This window comes from Lynx canadensis, chromosome F2 (assembly GCF_007474595.2).
Source record: "Lynx canadensis isolate LIC74 chromosome F2, mLynCan4.pri.v2, whole genome shotgun sequence".
NCBI classification, from domain to species: domain Eukaryota; kingdom Metazoa; phylum Chordata; class Mammalia; order Carnivora; family Felidae; genus Lynx; species Lynx canadensis.
Window position 1 is genome coordinate 703252 of NC_044320.2, and position 21031 is coordinate 724282.

General features: G+C 53.0%; 1 protein-coding gene, 1 long non-coding RNA gene and 1 pseudogene across 2 annotated transcripts; all 3 read right to left on the reverse strand.

Annotated features, from left to right (window-relative positions):
- Positions 1 to 309: 309 nt before the first annotated feature.
- Positions 310 to 2732, reverse strand: EXOSC4 (exosome component 4). The gene is given in 5 exon segments (XM_030303677.2): positions 310 to 543; positions 546 to 611; positions 614 to 711; positions 816 to 1030; positions 2200 to 2732. Coding segments are annotated over 5 exon segments (738 nt in total). The 5' UTR covers positions 2371 to 2732; the 3' UTR covers positions 310 to 355.
- Positions 2733 to 6255: 3523 nt separating this feature from the next.
- On the reverse strand, positions 6256 to 6346 carry LOC115506579 (annotated as a pseudogene).
- A 12900-nt stretch (positions 6347 to 19246) lies between these two features.
- LOC115505909 lies at positions 19247 to 20972 on the reverse strand. The gene is made up of 2 exons (XR_003966173.1): positions 20871 to 20972; positions 19247 to 20125 (listed from the first exon to the last, which is right to left on the reverse strand). It is a non-coding gene; the product is annotated as an uncharacterized LOC115505909 (long non-coding RNA).
- Between the last annotated feature and the right edge of the window lie 59 nt (positions 20973 to 21031).

The following is a 21031-nucleotide window of genomic DNA, read 5'->3' on the forward strand; positions in this document are numbered from 1 at the left end:
TGGGTTCCCAGAGCCAGCTTGAATTCTCCCTCAGCCCTTGTTGAACTCAGGGCCTCGGATGTGCGGGGTGAAACAGACTCCAGAGTCTATTGGCTTGGCCATTACAGGCCATGCTCAGCTGCCTTGAACCCTGCCTGGCACAATTGCTCTTCATCCACGGACACACTCCCCCGACCTTCTTCTTCAGGGTTTGAATCTTGAGGTTGCAGGCATGTGTGGGAGATGGTCCCTTTCCCCCCCCCCCCCCCACCCCCGGAGCAAGTAGCAAGCCAGGCTGGGAGGGTGTGGAAGTGCTACGGGGCGATCAAAGTACAGCGCACTGTGTGTTTTATTCCGGGCCCGGGGGGCCAGACGCTCAGTCCCCTAGCAAAATGGAGGCCTCCCGTACATGCTGCCGAACCACACGGTCCAGCAGGGTGTGCACGTCACGGGCAGCCCGGGCAGCAGCCTCCAGCACCTGCTCCAGGTGGTCTTCGTGCAGCCTGGCGTCCATTTCAAGCAGTGCAAGCTGGCCTGAGGCTGGCAGCAGGGCCAGGGCGAGCTGGGGCCACCAGCTGCCTCCTCCACGTGGCTGAGGTCCGCCAGGGCCGTGCTGTCCACAAAGCCAGCGAGCAGGCGCACACGAAGTCCCGCATGGGTATCCCGGCGTCCAGCACTGCCAGCGTGGCTGCATTCACGCAAGCTGCGTAGGTCCCACCGTCGGCCTGGCACCTGCAGGAACCGCGCCCACCAGCGGCATCAGTGTATCGGGCTCTTGACCGCGGACTCCCAACCCCCACCCCATCCCTCTCCCTCCCCAGGCGGATAGCTGCTGCCTGCTCACCTGCACGTAGATATCGATCTGGGAGCGTGGGTGCAGCTGTGTAAGGATGGCCGCCTCGAAGGTCTGACGCAGCTGCAGGCCCATCTCACAAGACTTACGGTCCCCATGTGGTCGCCGCTTGCGTTCGCCCGTGCTGAAGGTCGCAGAACTATACTGACAGTTCACCAGGGCCCTGTCAGGCAGGGCTCGTGCCCGGGAGCCCCGGATCTGGGGAGGAAGGACACATGAGCCAGCCTCACTCCTGCCAGCTCGCACTACACCTTCCTCTAGCTCAGGCCCCGGACCTCAGGCTCCTTCCCACCCCTCCTCCTTCTTCCAACATCTCAACAAACACAGCTACTTTACCTTCAAACGCCCCACAGGAGGGCCACTTGGCCCATCTCTAAGTCATCATCCCCCCTCAGGTCTCCCGTTTCCATCCTCGCCTCATCCCCTCCCAGCCCATTCTCCATTCGTAGCCAGGGCCGGTATATTCACAAGTATCAAGTCTGACTTTGTCTCCTCTACACGCTCACATATGGTACTGCCTTCCCAAAGCTTCCCCATCACGTGTGACACAAAATCATAAATACTTTCCCTGGTCTGCGAAGCGGTGAGTTCTCACCTTCCTAGAAAGCCCTCAATCTCACTTTGAGTAATCCCCCACCTCCCACCAGCAGCCTTTCCACTCTGCAGACGTGCCGTGTTTGTTTCCACCCCAGTGGTCTTCCCTTCTCCAGCAACGGAGACAAGTCCCTTCGGGGCGCCTGGGTGGCTCAGTCGGTTAAGCGTCCGACTTCAGCTCAGGTCACGATCTCGCGGTCCGTGAGTTCGAGCCCTGCGTCGGGCTCTGGGCTCATGGCTCGGAGCCTGGAGCCTGCTTCCGATTCTGTCTCCCTCTCTCTCTGCCCCTCCCCCGTTCATGCTCTGTCTCTCTGTCTCAAAAATAAATAAACGTTAAAAAAATGTTTAAAAAAAAATAAAAATAAAGTCCCTGTCCTCACGGAGTTAGACTGCCGTCTGAAGTGACCGATTACCGAAAGGCAGGGAAGTGTGTGGTCGTAGGGGAGGGGCTTGCCACGTGAGGAAGGCGGTCTGGGGAGGCGTCACCCGGAGTGACGTCAGAGTAGAGAGCAGAGAGAGGACGCGAACGCGGGAGAGCGCGGGGCGCTTTGAGGAAGAGCAAAGAGGAGGGCAGGGCGGAGGGGAGAGAGGCCGGTGAGAAAGGCGGGACCACGGTGCACCACGCTGCCAGGACTTTGGCTCTGGAGCCGAGCGAGCGGCGGCGGCCCTGAAGATGGGCTGGTGGACGCGGCGCGCGCCGGCTGTCGCCTCGGCATCTTCAGCTCAGCCTGGAGGCCCCGCGCACCCCGCCCAGCTCGCGCACGCCCACTCGCCTCGTGCGGCCCGTAGACCACCGCCAGCGCCTTGGTGTTGCCTTGCTCGATGTAGGCCGAGCCGTCGGCCTGCGCGAACACGCCCATCCGCGCCTGGATCTTGCGCAGCTCCCCGGCGCGCCGTCCGTCTACCCGGTAGCCCTGATCCGACAGCAGCTCCAGGCCCGCCATGTCGCCCGGCCGCTAGCCACGCTTCCGCCTCCCGCAAAACTACAGTTCCCGGCGGCTCTGACCCTCACTTCCGACCTCCCGGCGGCCTGCGGTTTCCGGCGGCCGAACGCCCCACTTCCGGCCTCGGAGCACTAGGGTGCCGTGCGGCCCCGCTCGCCCTACTTCCTGCCGCGGGAGTCTTGGGCGGAGCCGACCGGGGGCCAGAGCGCTGTGCCCGCGGGCGTTTTGGGGCGCTGTCCCACGGCTGCCAGAGGTGGAGACCGGCAGGGAGAAGGGTCCCCCGGCCGCGCCCCTTCGGGTTTGTCGCGGGGGCGGTTTTAACGCTCCCCCCCCCCCCCCCCCGCCCGAGACCTCCCCGGACTTTCCCGCACGCGCCTACACCAGGTCCCAGAGGGCCGGACCTGCCGCGCCCGGCCACTCCTGCACCCCACCTTCGGGGACCGCGCCTGCGCCCTGCCTGCTAGTCCCTGGCCGCGGAGGCTCCTCGGAGGTTGGCGGGAGAGCGCAGCGCCTGCTGCGGGATGCGGCGTCCCGTCAGCGCTGATTTTCTTGCTCTTCCGCAGCCGTAAAGGCATGCGTTCTCCCAAGCCGAGACACGCTTTGTGTTTTCTTACCGTTTAGGTTTTACATTTGTACATTAAAAAAAATTGACACATAATCTGTACGGTACACACACATGCTCATACTCCTTTGATAGAGCGTTTAAGATTTTCTTTCCCATGTTGGCTGAGTTCTTTCTGTCCGCATCCCCTCTGCCCCCACACCCTCTTCCTTACCGTAATAAATAGTTCTTTCCAGGTTTTTCTCCAGACTCAAATGTGATCACATGTGAATCAAGCACAGATACACGCCGTTGTACAGTCATGTAGCATTTGGATCTGTGGTGGTTATTACTATTTAATGGGAATCTTACATGCACTTTTCTGTGTCTCACTCAACACCTTATGAAATCCACGTAATCTTGTGGAACTCTCATTAATTTTTGATTGCCAGGGATGTATCCCCGCTACTGCCCCACGTGGGCAGTGGGTGCCTGTCGAGGGCTTAGGCAATGGGGATAGAATCCCACAATGCGGATTCTCTGAATGAAGCGTAAACGTGAGAGTTCCTTTTTCCCCTCTCTTCCCACCAAGAGTAACTGTTACATTTTTACATAATCCTTGCCAGGCCTGAGTGTTACTGACTTCACCTCTCTTTCCCCTATCCTGACTTGGTGTATTCCAGCACCTGGTGGCAATCCCACAAGGGAACTGCCAGTGTGTCTATAGGGGGGAGATATGAGGGGTTTTCCTCCCCAGGTACCTCCTGCTCCAGGTGTCTCTGTTTCCCAGTGGTCAAGGTCCCCAGCAGGAGGCTCGTGTCCCCCCCTTCCAGCGGCATGACTCAGCTCCTCTGCAGTGCTCAGGAAGCCAGAGCCCGTGCTCCAACTTTGGAAGTGGGAAGATGAGCCGAAAGGGTTGCCACACACCGAGAGAGGTGTAGGAGGAAGGTGACAGGCCCCGCTCCCAGCATGCCCTCCGTTTACATCCAGCTCCCGCAAAGCCGGAAACGGCCACCCTTTTCCTCTGAGGATGAAGATAGCCTCACCCTTTCCAAAAGGGGTTGCGTGGAGTTTGCATGTCTGTTTATCTCTTGCTGCATAACCTTAGTGACTTCAAATAACAAAAATTAGATTATCAGACCTTGCAATCCAGAGGATTGCCTGGGCTCATCTAGGTGGTTTGCACTGGGGATCTTTCCTGCCTGTGGTCACCGTGGACACTGACAGGTGTGGTCTTGAGGGCTTCCTCTCTCGCATCTTTCGTGGTTGTTGCTGGCTGTTGGCCAGGGCCTCATCTGGGCCTGTGAGACAGCATACCTGCCCCAGCCTCTCCATGCACCCCATGCTTCCTGGAAGCATGGCGCCTGGGTTCTACGGTGACCTCAGAAGACAAGGTGGACACGTGGTGTTTTAAGACCTAGCCCCAGAAGTCACATAGTGTTATTCCCACCAGACTGCATGGGTCAAGGTGGTCACAAAGGTCTTGCCCAGGCTCAAGGGGAGGGACACGGACCCTGCCCCTCAATAGAAGCAGGATTAACGTCATGTCCGGAGAAAAGCGGGCAGAATGGACACAGTGTAATAGCAGGAGCCCAAGTCCTGCAAGCACAGCGTCCCCGCCGAGGTGGTGGTCTCTGAGCTGAGTACAGCACAAAAGCTGTGAGTCGGCCACGGCCCTGCCACTGTCCCTGGTCTAAGGCTATGATGGCCACCGTCCTCCGCAACCCCCCACCCACAGTCTCCCTGCCGTCAGTTCTTCGGCCGGACCCAGCCGGTTACTGGTGGTTTGATCCAGCCTTTTTCTCTCAGCGGTTTGAGCTCGGATTGTCCCCGTCCTTGCTGGGTCAAGATTGCAGTAGTTGTCCATTGACACAGGTGGAAACCCTACAGGGGCCCCCGCAGTGTCCTGCCCCAGTTGCACACCCAGGACAATGAGAATAATGTTGGTCCTGGCCTGCAGAGCCCCGAGCTCCAAGTGGCTGGGTGATGGCTCTTCCCTCCAGATCAGTGGAACCCTTGTTGTCCTTCGGTGGAAGCGTCCCCTCCACCCCGGCTTCCAGCCTGGCAGCGTCTCCAGTTTAGGGGCCATTCCTGCCCCCCTGGATTCTCTGACCCTGTGTTGTAAACAGGTAGATCCAGGTTTGGGGGGCCTCACACTTGTACAGATTTGGGAGCTGTGTCGGGAATTCCGGGCCACTCCTGGATTCAGTGATTTGCTTGGAGGACTTGTAGAATTTGGCACAGACTGTTGAACTTGTGGCTGAGCTTTATTCCAGAGAACGGGTGGTAATCAGCATCAGCAAAGGAACATGTGGCAAAATCAGGGAAACAAGCACAGCTTCCAGAACCCTCTCCCAGAGACCCCGCAGGACACACTCCCAATTCCCACGGCAGCAGGCGGTGACAGTATGTGTGGAATGCTGTCCACTGGGATGCTCACCGGAGACTCAGCACCCAGGGTGTTCACAGGGGCTGGTCGTGTTGGCGCCCTCTGCCTGGCACAAACCCCGATTCCTAATGCCTAGGAGGAAGTCAGGAGTTCCCCATAAGCCTATTTATTTGTTGAGTTTAGGCTGAATGGGCCACTCTTAGGGAACGGCAGGAACCTTCCGGAAACTGAAGCTCCCAGACACCAGCTAACCCCGTGAGCACATCTTCCGAAGGAAGCCGTCTCAGCCCCGCCGTGTTAACTCTTTCCTGCATAGTGCTGTTTTCAACAAATAGAAGGCAAAATCATATACGCGAAATTAAGTGAACAGAGTGACAAGAGAAACCCTAACACGTAACGTAAATTTTTAGACTTCACCAAAAGCACAAACACAAAACAAAGAAGATCAACATAATGTCGTGAATTGTCTTCCCGAAATTTTCTAACACGTTTCCCTTATGCTTTTGGGGGTTTTATCGGTTTGCTTTTTGTTTATTCAGGCAGGAAGCAGGATTTATTGGTGGGCATGAATGGGGACGGGCAGTCTGAAGTTCTCGTGAGTGCAGAGCCCGCCATTTGTCCAAGGGGCCGTGATGAGGGATGTATTTGACCCCATAGCCATCTGGGATGGACAGCTTTTCAGCCACCATGTCTTCAGATTCGTCCGCATTAAACTCAGTAAAGCCCCACTTCTTGGAGACGTGGATCTTCTGGTGGCCAGGGAACTTGAACTTGGCCCTGCGCGGGGCCTCCGTCACAGGCCCCTTGTTCGCAGCTTGGTACGGATGGACACGACGACTTGGCCAGTGCGCACCCCCGGCCACTGTGCCCTGGGGCTTTCCAAAGACACCCCGCATACCTGTCTGCAGCCTAGATTGGAGAAAGCATGTGATCAGACATCAATCTCCACTTGAAGCGCTGTCTCCGCGGTCCCTTAGGGCCACCCGTGCGGTCAGTAGGCTGCACATACTACCGGGAGGCTGCTGTTGGCCGCCATTGCACAGCAGCCTCCGCGGGGAAAGGCACAGCCAGAAACCCTGACACCGAGGACAGCACAGACGTGTCCCGACAGTGTCCCACCCTCAGAGGGCTAATAGTCGGCTGGGAGTGTGCAGGACCCTCAACGGGCTGTCACTTTCCCATTAGACTGAAGGGGAACTTGGGAAGATAGGTGAGTCCAGGGTCGTGAGCTCGTTGCCCCAGGCCATCAGCTCTAACTTGGGTCCCTAGCGTGCAGCGCTAGCCAGTGGGAGGTAGGGCAAGCCTGGGCAAGCCAGGAGGGTGGTGCTAGCAGAGGGACTCTGGGTGGGAGGGTCCAGGGTCACGGGTCACTGCTGCACGGGTGGGGTGTTTAGCAGCAGCAGTGAAAGCTGTGCAGAACCACCCGCTGACCCCCGGCCACTCCACTCACGGGCATTTGCCTAAGCAAAGCTGTGATGTCTTTGTCTGCTAAGTGCAAAATCTGGGCTTCAAAAGCAATTAGTGTTACCTATCTCTCCCGGGCAACTACTACACGATCCTGGTCCTTTGCACAGTTCATGATTTTCTGTTGAAAACTGGACACTTACATTTTTTTTTAAGCTTACTTATTTATTTTGAGAGAGAGAGGGACAGAGAGCACATGTGGGGTAGGGGCAGAGAGAGAGAGAGAGGGAAAGAGACAGAATTCTAAGCACTTTCCGCGCTGTCCGCACAGAGCCTGACGAGGGGCTCAAACTCATGAATTGTGAGATCATGACCTGAGCCCGGATCAAGAATCAGATACTTAACCAACCGAGCCACCCAGGTGCCCTGAAAACTGGACATTTTAGATGAGCCGTTATAGTGACTCTGGATTATGATTGGTTCATCATTTGTTGATCTTGCTGTTTTGTTAGTTTATTTGTCCAGTGGCTTCGTTTATTATTATTTTGTTAGTTTTCATGTCTAGTCTGGACAGTTCCGTGAAGTCTATTCCTCCACAGTGCGTAGCCTATGATGTCACTACTCAGATCCCCACCACCCGGGTCTTATACTGAAGCCTGGCTGCCTAGAAGTCACATGTGGGTCAGGACAGCTTGGGGTTCAGCCACCAACCGGGCAAAGATTGTGCTTAAGCGACCCCCGCCAGTGAGGTGCCATCCACGGCTGATGGGTCAGCGTGCGGCTGGAGAACGCCTCGTGTCCAGCCGGTGTATTAGGCTGAGGGATACCCTCCAAGGCCCCAGTCCCCCAAAGCTATGAGTGTTACCTTACGTGGCAAAAGGAATCTTGCAGGTAAGATTAAGTTGAGGATCTTGAGATGGGAAGACTGTCGGGGATTATCCAGGCGGGCCCTCGGTGTCATCGCGAGTATCCCCTTTAGTCTGGTCACCAAAGAAGAGAAGGCAAAGTGTGGAGACAGAGACTGAGCGATGTAGCCCCAAGCGCACAGCATGGAACGAATTCTCCCCCCCCCCCCCCGGGCCCTCCAGAAGGAACCATTCCCGCGAGCACCTCGATTTTAACCCATAGCACTCGTCTGGAGCTTCTGGCCTCCAGAACTGTAAGAGAATAATGTGTGTCGTTTTAAGCCTTCGAGTTTGTGGTCATTTGCTGGAGCCTTTTCATAACTTTTCAGCACGAAGATCTCAACATTGACTCCTACGGCACCACACTCACACCCAAAGAAGTCAGTCCTGGGTGGGGTCTGGGGGAACTGGGGGCCGGACAGAGGAAATGCCCCTGGTCTACAAGTGTGTGAGGGGGATGGTAGCCTCAGCTTGTCCTGCCCAGTGTGGACCCTCTCACGTAGGGCTGGGCGCCGGGGGAGGGGAGTCCCCACATTCTCGGCTAAACCCTGTCAGGATGGAACTTTCATGGTTGGAACAGGGCTTGGGAGGGAGGAGGTTCTGGCTCAAATGCCACACATTCTGCTCTTCTCACCAACACTTACTAGACCTCCTAGGATAAATGCCGCTTGCCCTTTGGTCAAAATCCGGAGTCAGCGGGTCCCACAGCCCTCCTGGAAGTCCTGCCCCTGCCAGGCCTCTCAAGGTCAAGGGTTGATGCAGGCGTGCTGTCACTTCTACCGCATTCTTCTGGGCAAAATAAGGCCCAAGGGCCAGTCCAGACTCCAGGGCTGATAACCGGATCTCGTTTCTTCCAGGGAGGGCGGTGTGTATACCTCCCGTGGCAGCCCGTGTTTCGCCATCTACACCCGGGTGCGGACACCCCCGGGCTCCTCCGGTACGTGGGAGGGGCTACTTCTGCGCCCCAGGGGCCGCGCAAGATTCAGCCTCGGGGCCCCGCGTCTGTCGGAGGAGTGTGCGGCAGCCCCGCCTGGGCCACAGGTCCTGGATTCCCTCCACCCGGAGGCCGTGCGCCTTTGCCGTTGCCTCAAGTGCAACGGCTGGGCACATCATGTGTTAATTCATAGCTCTCCCAGCCAGGAGTCTTGGCACCGCGGTCGCATCGAGACACTGGACTTCAATGACCATCTGATGTGACTTCCTTTCAGCTTGAAGAATTGTCTTTTTGTTAAGTTTGAGATAAAATGGATACATAACATTATACAGAAATTTCAGGCATACGATCTTATATTCGACATCTGTATACACTACAAAGTGACCACCACCAGAAGACGACCAATATCACCATACAGTCGATCCACTCACACATTTTGCCCCCCCCCCAACCATCAGTCTGTTCTCTGTATCTATGAATTTATGTTTTGCTTTGTTCGTTTCAGATTCCACAGGAGTAAAATCATGTATTTGTCTTTCTCTGCCCAACTTATGTCCTGTGGCATAATACCCTCAGTCCATCCATGTTATCAAAAAAAGGCAAGATTTTATTTTTTTTTTTTTCTGGCTGAGTAATATTCTATGAGGTGTGTGTGTGTGTGTGTGTGTGTGTGTGTGTGTGTGTAACATCCTCTTTATCCATTCATCCACTGATGGACACTTGGGTTGTTTCTATATCTTGATGACTGTAAGTAATGCTGCTATGCACATAAGGGTGCAGATATCTTTTTTGAATTATTGTTTTTGTTCTCTTCAGAAAAGCGTCCAGAAGTGGAATGGCTGGGTCATGTGGCAATTCTACTCTTAATTTTTTGAGGAACTTCCATACTGTTGTCCACAGTGTCTACACCAATTTCCACTCCCACCAACAGTGTGCGAGGGTTGTCTTTTTTCCCCACATCCTGGCCAACACGTGTGATTTCTAGCCATTCTAACAGGTGAGAGGCGGTGTCCGTCTCATCGTGGTTTTGGTTTGCACTTCCCTAATAATTAGCGATGTTGGACGTCTTTTCATGTGTCCGTCGGCCACCTGTTTGTCTTTGGAAAAATATCTATTCAGATCCTCCGCCCATTTTTAAATCAGGTTGTTTTTTAAATTGTTGAGTTGTATGAGTTCCTTACTTTTTATGAGTTCTTTATATTTTGAATATTAAGCCCTTATTAGATGTAGGACCTGCAAGTATCTTCTGTTCAGTCGCTACCTTTTCTTTCTGGTTCTGGTTTCCTTTGCGGTGCAGAAGCTTTTTAGTTTCCCGTTTGTTTATGTTTGCTTTTTGTTTCCCTTTCTTTGGAGTCAGATCCACAATATATTGCTAAGACCAGTGTCAAGGAGCTGACTGCCTATGTTTTCGCCTAGGAATTTTATGTTTTCAGGTCTTATACTCAAGCCTTTAGTTCATTTTGAGTTAATTTTGTGTATAGTGTAAGATAGTAGTCAAGTTTCATTCCTTTGCATGCGGCTGTCCAGTTTTCCCAGCACCATTTATTGAAGAGATCGTCCTTTCTCCATTGTATGTTCTTGGCTTCTTCATATTAAATGAATTGTTTATATGTGTGTGGGTTTATTTCTGGGCTCTCAGTTTTTCATTGATCTGTGTGTCTGTTTTTTGTTTTTTTTTTTTTATTTTTTTATTTTTTTAAAAAAATTTTTTTTCAACGTTTATTTATTTTGGGACAGAGAGAGACAGAGCATGAACGGGAAGGGGCAGAGAGAGAGGGAGACACAGAATCGGAAACAGGCTCCAGGCTCCGAGCCATCAGCCCGAGCCCGACGCGGGGCTCGAACTCACGGACCGCGAGATCGTGACCTGGCTGATGTCGGACGCTTAACCGACTGCGCCACCCAGGCCCCCCTGTTGTCTGTTTTTATTCCAATACCATACTGTTTTGAGTACTATAGCTTTGTAGTATAGTTTGGAGTCAGAAAGCATACCTTTGGCTTTGTTCTTTTTCAGGATTGTTTTGGCTATTTGGGATTTTTTTGGTGGTTCCTACAAATTTTAGAATTATTTATTCTAGTTCTGTGAAAAATGTCATTGGAATTTTGATAGAGATTACATTGAATCTGTAGATTGCTTTGGATGGTATGGACATTTTAACAATAGTAATTCTTCCAATCCATGATCATGGGATATCTTTCCACTTCTTTGTGCTGTTTTCAATTTTCTGTCATCAGTGTCTCATAGTCTTCAGTGTTCAGATTTCACTTCCTTGGTTAAACTTATTTCTAGGTATTTTATTCTTTTTGATGCAATTGTAAGTAGGATTGCTTTCTTAATTTACGTTTTTATAGGTAATTATTGGTATATAGAAATACCACACACAAAAAAGAAATGTCACAGATTTCTGTAAATTGAGTTTGTATCCTACAACCTTATTGAATGTGTTGATTAGTTCTAATAGGTTTTTGGTGGAGAATTTAGAGTTTTCTATATAGTATTACATCATCTTCAAATAATGACATTTTTACCTCTTTATTTCCAATTTAGATGCTTTTTATTTACTTATCCTGCCTTATTGTTATGGCTGGGATTTCCAATACTGTATTGAATAAATGTGGTAAGAGTGGACATTTAGAGGGAAGGCTTTCCTGATCTTAGAGGGAAGGCTTTCAGTTTGTCACGGGTGAGTATGATGTTAGCCATGGGCTTTTCATATATGACCTTTATTATGTTGATGTTCCCACTATACCCAATTTGTTGAGAATTTTGATAAGTGGATGTTGAATTTTGCCAAATGCATTTTTCATATCTATTGAGATGATCATATGGATTTTCTTCTTCCTTTTGTCAATGTAGTGTATCATGTTGATTGATTTGTGGATGTTGAACAAATAAATAAATCCTACTTAATCATGGTGTATGATCCTTGTAATGTATTGTTTAATTCAGTTTGTTGATATTTTGTTGAGGATTATTGTATCTATGATTATAAAAAATATTGTCCTGTAATTTTCTTTTTTGTTGTTGTTGTTGTGTCCTTGTCTGTTTTTGGTATCAGGGTAATGCTAGCCTTGTAAAAGGAGTTTCAAAGTGTTCTCTCTTCTTCAATTCTTTGGAAGAGTTTGAGAAGGATAGGTATTAAATTTTTTTTTTGTATGTTTGATAGAATTCACCAGTTGGGGGCGTGGTGTGGAAGAATTCACCAGCAAAAACATCTAGTCTTGGACTTTTGTTTGTTGGGAGGTTTCTGATTACTGATTGAATCTCCTTACTAGAAATAAGTATATTCAGATTTTCTATTTCTTCCTGATTCAGTCTTAGAAAATTGTATGTTTCTAAGAGTTTATCTATTCTTCTAGGTTGTCCAATTTGTTGACATTTAATTGTTCATAGTAGTTTCTTACGATTCTTTGTATTTCTGCGGTATCATTGTAACTTCTCTTTCTGCCTGTCTTTTTTTGATCCCTCCATCTTTTTTTTTGTTTCTTGGTTAGTCTAGCTAAAGGTTGTAGGTTTTTATCTTTTCAAAGAACCATTAATCTTTTCTATTCTCTTTTTAGTCTTTATTTATTTCTGCTCTTATCTTTATTATTTCCTTCCTTCAACGAACCTTTAGGCTTTGCTTGTTCTTTTTCTAGTTCTTTTAGGTGTAAAGTTAGATTGTTTGAGATTTTTTCCCCTTTCTTCTTCTTTTTTTTTTTTTAAAATTTGTTTTTTCAACGTTTATTTTTTTATTTTTGGGACAGAGAGCGACAGAGCATGAACGGGGAGGGGCAGAGAGAGAGGGAGACCAGAATCGGAAACGGCTCCAGTCTCCGAGCCATCAGCCCAGAGCCTGACCGGGGCTCGAACTCACGGACCGCGAGATCGTGACCTGGCTGAAGTCGGCCGCTTAACCGACTGCGCCACCCAGGCGCCCCTGATAGTTTTCTTCTTGAGGTAGGCCTGTACTGCTATGAACTTCCCTCTTAGAACTGATTTTGCTGTATCCATAGATTTTGGGCATGTTACATTTTTTTTCAAGTTTATTTATTTTGAGAGAGAGAGAAAGTGCGAGTTAGGGAGGGGCAGAGAGGAGAGAGGGAGGGAGAGGAATCCCAAGCAGGCTGCACACTGTCAGCATGGAGCCCAATGCGGGGCTTGAACCCACGAAATGTGAGATGATGACCTGAGCCGAAGTCAGGATGCTTAACTGACTGAGCCACCCATGTGCCCCTGACATGTTACATCTCTGTTTTCATTTGTCTCTAGGTGTTTTTTTATATCTTCATTGACTTATTTGATGACCCATTGTTTGTTCAGTTGCATGTTGTTTGATTTTATAAAAAAGATTTTCAGTATCTCTATACCCAATGTGGGGCTCAACTTATAACCCCAAGATTGAGAGTTGCCACCCAGGTGTCCCTATTTTAAACATTTTTAATGTTTATTTTTATTTTTGAGAGACAGAGAGAGAGAACATGCGAGCGGCGAAGGGGCAGAGAGAGAGGAAGACAGAGAATCTAAAGCAGACTCTGTGCTGTCAGGAAAAAGCCAGATGTGGGGCTCAAACCCACAAACCATGAGATCATGGCCTGAGCCGAACTTGGATGCTCAACCAGCTGAGCCACCCAGGTGCCCCCAAGTTTATTTTTAAGTAATCTCTATACCCAACATGGGGCTTGAACTTACAACCCCAAAATCAAGAGTCACATGCTCCATGGACTGAACAGCCAGGTGCCGCCATGTTTGTATTTTGAGGTCACATTTTACATCTTTTCTATTTTTGGTATCCCTTAACTAATTATTGTAGTTTTATTCCTGAGTACTTTCGTCTTTTAACCTTCATACTTGCTTTATAAGTGATTGATCCAGTATCTTACTATAGATGTACATTTCCAGTGAGATTTTTACTTTCATATGTTTTCTAGTATTAATTAGTGCTATTTCTTTTCAGTTTTAAGCAGGCCCTTTAACATTTATCATAGTCTAGGGGCTCACGGGTGGCTCAGTCAGTTGAGCATCCGACCATGTTTTCAACTCAGGTCATGATTTCATGGTTCTGGGTTCAAGCCCCATATCGGCTCTGTGCTGACAGTGCAGACCCTGCTGGGGATTCTCTCTCTCCACCCCCTCCCCCTCTCTTTCTCTCAAAAATGAATAAATAAACTTTAAAAGATTATCATAAGTCCAGTTTAGTGGTGATGAACTCCCTTAGTTTTTCCTTATCTGGGAAACTCTTTTCTTAAAGTTTATTTATTTTGAGAGAGAGAGAGAGAGCACAAGTGGGGGAGAGGCAGAGAGAGAGGAACAGAGAGAACCCCAAGCAGGCTCCACGCTGTCAGCTCAGAGGCCAATGTGGGGTCCATTTCACAAACTGTGAGATCATGACTGGAGCCCAAATCAAGAGTCTGATGCTTAACCGACTGAGCCACCCAGGTGCCCCTTATCTGAAAAACTCTTACTCGTCCCTTCATTCTGAACGATAACCTTGCTGGAGAGAGAATGCTTGGCTGGACGTTCTCTCCTTTCAGCACTTTGAATATGTCATGTCACTCCCTTCTGACCCGCAAAGTTTTTGCTGAAAAATCTGCTGAGAGCCTTATGGGGGTTCCCTTATAAGTAACAGTTGCTTTTTCTTGCTGCTTTTAAGATTCCCTCTTTAACCTCTACCACTTTGATTATAGTGTGCCTTGGTGTGGATCTCTTCAGGTTCACCTTATTTGGGAACTTTCTGGGATTCCTAGGCCTGGATGTCTGTTTCCTTCCCCAGGTTGGGGAAGGTTTGAGATTAGTATTTCTTATTTCTTCAGATAAGTTTCCTGGATCTCTCTTTCTCTTCTTCTGGGATCCTCATAACACAAATGTTATTTTGCTTGGTGTTGTCCCAAAGTTCCCTCAGTTAGCTTCACTTTTTTTTTTTTAATTTTTTTTTTCAACATTTATTTATTTTGGGACAGAGAGAGACAGAGCATGAACGGGGCGAGGGGCAGAGAGAGAGGGAGACACAGAATCGGAAACAGGCTCCAGGCTCTGAGCCATCAGCCCAGAGCCCGACGCGGGGCTCGAACTCACGGACCGCGAGATCGTGACCTGGCTGAAGTCTGGACGCTTAAAACCGACTGCGCCACCCAGGCGCCCCTATCTTCACTTTTTAAAAATCTTTTTTCTAGGGGCGCCTGGGTGGTGCAGTCAGTTAAGCGTCTGGACTTCAGCCAGGTCACGATCTCCGCGGTCCGTGAGTTCGAGCCCCGCTTCAGGCTCTGGGCTGATGGCTCAGAGCCTGGAGCCTTTTCCGATTCTGTGTCTCCCTCTCTCTCTGCCCCTCCCCCGTTCAGCTCTGTCTCTCTCTGTCCCAAAAATAAATAATGTTGAAAAAAAAATTAAAAAAAAAAAAATAAAATAAAATCTTTTTTCTTTTGCTGCGGTGTCTGGGTTCCATTGTTTTATCTTCTGGCTCACTGTTCCATTCTTTGCTTCATACAGTCTTCTGTTGAGCCCCTCTAGTATATTTTTCAGTTTAGTTGTTGTATTCTTCTTCTGTGACTTCTCTTTTGGTACTTTAGTGTATTTTTATCTTTGTGTTGAAGTTTGCGCTGTCTCACCCATTCTTCTCCTGAGTTCGCTGAGCATCTGTGTGACCATTACTTTGAAATCAGATTGCTTATCTGTTGCATTTAACAGATAAGGTTTGCTTTGTTCACATCACTGGGAACATATTCCTCTGTCTCCTCATTTTACTTGACTCTCTGTATTTGTTTCCATGTATTAGGCAAATCAGCTGCCTTCCCCGGTCTTGAAGGAGTGGCTTTGTGTAGAAGATGTCCTGTGGATTCAGAAACACTATCCCCTCTGGCCACCAGAGCCAGGTGCTCAAGCAGCGTCCTCTCTGTGAGTGACAGGAGCCCACCTGCTATGGTGGGGTCACACTGTGGCTTAGAGGTGGGCGGGGCTCTCACCTGGCCCAGCTGTGGAGTGGTCATGGTGGTGGTGGGTGGGCAGGACCCTCAGCAATCTGTGCTCTCTGGTGCTAATGAGTTAGAATCAGATCACAAAAATGGTGCCTGTGGTAGCTCTGTCTCTGGACAGAGTCTCAACAAACAGTTCCTTCCTCTCTGAAAAAAAATTTAGGATTAGTAAATGGGTCTCATTCATATATGGTCTACATGCTTTTCAAGCTGGGGTTTTTGCACTGGGTCCTGGGGTGAGTCAGTCTGTGTGTGAGGTTTTTTTTTTTTTTTCATTTTTTTCAATGTTTATTTTTGAGAGACACAGAGAGACAAAGTGTGAGTAGGGAAGGGGCAGAGAGAGAGGGAGACACAGAATCTGAAGCAGGCTCTAGGCTCTGAGCTGTCAGCACAGAGCCCAACAGGGGACTCAAACCCAGAACCGCGAGATCATGACCTGAGCCAATATCACGAGTCGATGCTTAACCGACTGAGCCACCCAGGTGCCCCTCCTCTACCTGTTTCAACGCTGCCATTTAATCCTTTGTTGTGGAGGCTTTGTTCATCCAGCTTCCAGGGCTTTTTCAGAAGACATTCTCCACGTGTATGTTGTCAATTTGTTGTGTCCTTGGAAGGAGATGACTTCAGGATCTTCCACGTGTCCATGGTGTGAAAACTTTTCTTTAGTGTTCCTCGTAAGATAGGTCTTCTAGCAGCAAATTCTCTGTCTTTGTTTATCTTGGGCTGTCTCTATTTTACCTTAATTCCAAAGGGTCATTTTCCAGATCTAGGATTCTTGCTTGAGTCATTCTTTCCGGAACTTGGAGTATGTCATCTGGTTTCCTGCCTCTGTTGTTTTCTGATGGGGAGTTGGGTGTTCATCTTATTGTTGTTTTCATCTGTGAGGAGTCATTTTAATCCTGTGACTTTGGGAGCTTTTCTCTTGGTCTTTTAGTGTTGTGACTGTGATATGCCAGCTCCTAGAGGCCACCCGCACTCCTTGGCCACGGGGCACCCCCTCAGCAGTGGGGACTCTCCCGGGCATGGAATCTCCTTCACCAGGAAGAGACCTATTCTTTTAAGGACCCACCTGATTCAGTGAGTCTCATCCAAGGTAATCTCCCTTTATTCCTCAGCTGTTGCCACATAAATAACCGAATCATGGGGTAAAATCCATTTTATTCTGGGATTATGCAGGGCCCGTGACCTCGGGGGCCTTAGTATTCTGCTCACAGACCAGTCCCGGCCGCGACTGCCCTGAGCCTGTCACGCCCTTGAGTAAGATGTCTAGTCCTTTCAGAAAATACTCTACTCCATCATGGTCAGAATCAGGACACTTCCTAGTTATAGGAACTATTAAATTGTCACCATTTCCTTTGAGATTGAGCACGGGGTCCCACCCCGTCCCCTGGGGCACTGCTGTCAGAGCCTCCCCTGCAGTCTGCTCTGTGAAGACCCCCGGAGCTGGCCAGGCCACACTGAGCAGCCGGGGAGGGCGTGCAAATCCCAGGAGGAGTTCGGGTCTACGGGTGGCAACTGTGCTGAGGGGGTCAGCAGGCAGGAGATGATGGCGAAGTAAACGCCAATCATAATACAGGAAAGGACAGACATAACAGCGGAGGCAGAGAGCTGTGCCGGTAGAGGGCACATGGCATGAAAGAAGGAAGTCCTTCATATTCTCTAAAACGTAAGCTGGGTGGTTACTCTTTGGGGTGGTTCCCCTGCGGCGGGGGCGTGCCGTGGGGCCTGCGGGGTATAGCATACTTTCCGGGCGGCCTGCCCTCCACCTGACACAGCTGCCCCTGCCATCCCTGCCCCATCTCTGTGCCTCCAGCCCTGTCCTGATGCACTTGCCGACTTAGCCGCGTCCCCCGACCCTGACCCACCACCCCCCGCCCCTGCCATCGCTGTGCAGCTCCTGCTAGTTCTAGGCCAGAGGCGCCCCTCCCGCGGGGCAGCTCAAACAGCCACTGTCCCTGGCCCCTTGAGATGTCCTGCTGGCTGTGTGACCACCTCGGGGACCGAGCCGTCGCCCAGCCCCGTGAGCTGGCACGGGCAGGGGGGGAGGCTGCAGCTGGGGGCCAGCGGGCAGCCAGATGGGGGATGGGGAGGCCTGGGTCTTTTACCTCCCACTCCCTGCAGCACCTCCGTGCCAGGCTGGCATAACGAAGCTTCCGACCTCCAAGAGGGCCATCCCAGGAGGACTCCAGGCTCTCGGCAGGTCTGGGCTCCTCTAGTCATTTGGCCCTCAGGACCAGAGGTCAGAGGTCAGGTGTGCCCTGCTCAAGGGGCCTTGGCTCTGACACCCGGAATGCGGCTGAGGCCCGGGGGCAGGGGCGGCCGCTGACCTCACAATGACGGGGTCCGCTACTCCTGGCCAGGCGACAGCTGCTGGCAGCTGCCCCCCCTGCTGCCCGGGCATGTCCCCCCTCAGCAGCTACGAGGGTCTGCGGCGGGAGATCCAGCGGCTGGCCCAGGAGAATGAAGAGTTGCGACGGCTTGTGCAGCTCATCCAGGAGAACCAGGAGCTGAAGCTGGTGCGCCAGACCCGGGCAGAGGCCTGGGCTTCTGTGGGCTTCCGGGCTCCTGGCCGAGTGGCCACCAGCCCCCGCTGCCCCGGCGCAGAACCATCAAGTTCAAGGATGCCGAAAGAGGTGAGGAGCGCCATGGCCCGCGGGGGCTCTTCTCAGATGCCCACGAGGCTTCACTCATTCAAGCTTGTGCCAGACAGGGGAAAGCGGCGGGGGCGGGGGGGCGGGCGGTCCCTGCTCCCGTGGGGCGATGGCTCGTCAGGTGCGGAAGGATGGCTGAGGAGTGATGCGGGGGCCGGGGCCTCTTTAGGAAGGCAGCGGGGATAAAGTAACATCTCCGAGAAAGTGACATTGGAGCAGGACTGGACCAAAGCGAAGGGGCCACAAGCTGGGTTAAGCTGAGGGAACGGGCCGTGCAAAGGCCCTGAGGTGGCAGCGGGTCGAGTGTGTTGAGGCACAGTGCTGAGGCCAGCGTTGGTGGAGTGGAGAGCAGATGAGGACCAGGAGGGTCTTCCAGGTCGGGGTCGTTCTCCTGGTGAGAAATCACAGGCTTGGCCAGAAGGGGGAGTGAACAGTGCCGGGGGCTCTGGATATACTTGGGCGGGTTGGGCGTGCTGGTGGGAAGTGGCACTTGAAGGCAGTTCCTAGGGTTTGAGCAGTGCAACTGGGGCGCTCCCCCCTGGCACGGGCAGGCTGAGGGGACCCCAGCTCTCATGGGGACAGGCACCACGCTTCCCGGAAGCCTCTGGCTGTGCAGATCCACCGGGAGATACAAGTGCCAGGGGAGCGCGTGGGGCCATGTCAGTCCTGGCACAGTGTCCCGTCCCTGCTTCTGAGGGCCCGGAAGACGTTAACAGGCAGAATGGTCCTCCGGAGAGGCGGTTTCAGGGAGTGTGGGCTGCTCCATCAAACCACCACAGGCTGACGACTTCAACAATCCACTTCCCGCAGTTCTGGAGGCTGGAAGTCGGAGATCAGGGCGCCGGCACGGTTCCTGGCGAGGCCCTCTTGCTGGCTGAGAGCTGGCCACTGTCCGGCTGTGTCCTCACATTCTGGAGACAACCCGTTCCGTCTCTTGTTATAAGGCACTAATGCCATCATGGGGACCCGTCCTCATGACTTTGTCACCCCCCTAAGGTCCGTAGGCTTCAGTACAGGAAGTTAGGCAGGACACAGTTCAGGGCAGAGCAGAGGGGAACGTCTCAGGACACACGCGTCAAGAAGATGCGGTAAAGGAGGCTGGCAGGAGGGAGTCGGTGAGGCGGGTCAGGACCCCATGCAGAAGGGGCTTCCAGAGACAGAAGTGGGGAGCGGGTGGACGCACAGGGAGGCCAGAGGCCTGGGCACTGGGGCGGCTCAGGGGGCTTCTCTGGTCTTGCCTGATGTGATTTGTGGGCCTGGAGGCTAGTGGAGGTGGCGGGGGGGCCCTTCCACGGACGTGCACCCTGAGGAGCAGAGCGCTTGCGGTGCTGCTGGAGGGGCGTGGGGGCGGGGCCTCTAGAAGACACGGTTGGGCGCTGAGGGTCACCAGCCGTGGGCTGAAGACGGGCGTGGGGGGCGGCCAGGCTGACGCAGTGGAGGAGCCTGGCTGAGACCACGGGCAGCCTGGCTGAGTACGCACCCCAGGGGTGGTGGTGTGGGTGGGTCGTTGGAAGCCTCTCCGGATGGAACTCTCAGCTGAGCATCAGGACGAAGACGCCACGTGGGGGAGTTGGCGGAGACGGCAGGGCGGGACAGTCCACCCAGTGATGGGGGAGCGTGGGCTCGATGCACCCTGCTGTGGAGGCGTGAATGGAGACCGGTGGGGGCTGCAGGTGGGGGGTCCTGCCTGCAGTGGGGCCGCCGACCGCCATCTCGTGGTTAGCTCAGAGCCGGGAGGGTAGAAGTTCCTGTGCGGTGGCCACAGTGACGGTCTAGGCATCCGGCTGGACGAGAGGGATGGGGAAGGTGACAGGGAGGTCAAGGGGGTGGGGGTCTGGGGTCAGTACCTTGGCTGGCACCTGCCGCCGGGGGCACAGTCATCTGGGCACGGTCACAGCCCATCCTCCGTGGCGCGCGCGCAGGGCGGCTCAAGTCCTAGGTCCAAGCAGGGCTGGAGGTGGCGAGAGACCGACGGAGCCTGCGCTGGTGGGAGAGGCCACGGGCCACCGTCAGAAGGCGTGAGGTGGGGTCGGAGGCCACAGACACTGCCACTGCCCTGAGTCGCTGAGTCTCTTGTGTCTTTCTCGGTGCAGTTCTTTCCAAACCCCTCACCCCCCACCACGTGCACAGAGAGAGGCTGCAGAGGCGCCGGTCAGAAGGGAGCCCCCGCTGCTGCCCGGGGTGCGGCCCCACCTCGCTCTCACCTGCAGGGACCAAGCAGGCCTCCAGCGCCAGCAAGGCTCCCAGGGGAGGGGGAAGTCTGGGGCGCGTGGGTGGGTGCCCCTGCCTGTCCGGCCATCTGGCCTGGCACCTTGGGTGAAGCCCCCTTCACCCGCTGTTCCCTCTGCTTGGGTCTCCCCCCTCGCCCCATCCCCACTATTGCCCCCTGGGAGCTCTAGACGGCCTGCTCCTGGCCCTGCACGGTTGGTGTCCACTCCGAGCCTGGACACCTTCTGCCCCTGGGGAGACAGGCCAGGGTGGGGCACGCTTCGCCTCATCGTCCGGGCACCGGTCACGGCTTCTGGGGACATCGGCCCTGATGTTGTGAGGGTCCCGGGGCGCCCAGCCTGGGCTGTGGCAAGGCTGGCCCTGGGCGGGCAGCAGCGGGGTTGACGGCTGCGGAGGGGCCCTTGCCCGCGGCCCCTCCACGACTCCCCTCCCCAGCCCCGTCCCTCACGGCGTGACTGCCCCGCGCCAGGCTGCAGTCCGAGCTCGTCCGGGCTCTTACTTCTTCGAGGGTGGCCTGCTCCGCCTTCCCCGGGGCACCTCGAGTGGCCGGCTGAACCGAGGTGGACCGGCGGCCGGGGACGCGCCAGCACGGAGCCGCCCCTGGCCCAGCTCGGCCCCCGCGCACCCGCGGTCCCCCGGCGTGGCTTCCCAGCGGAGGAG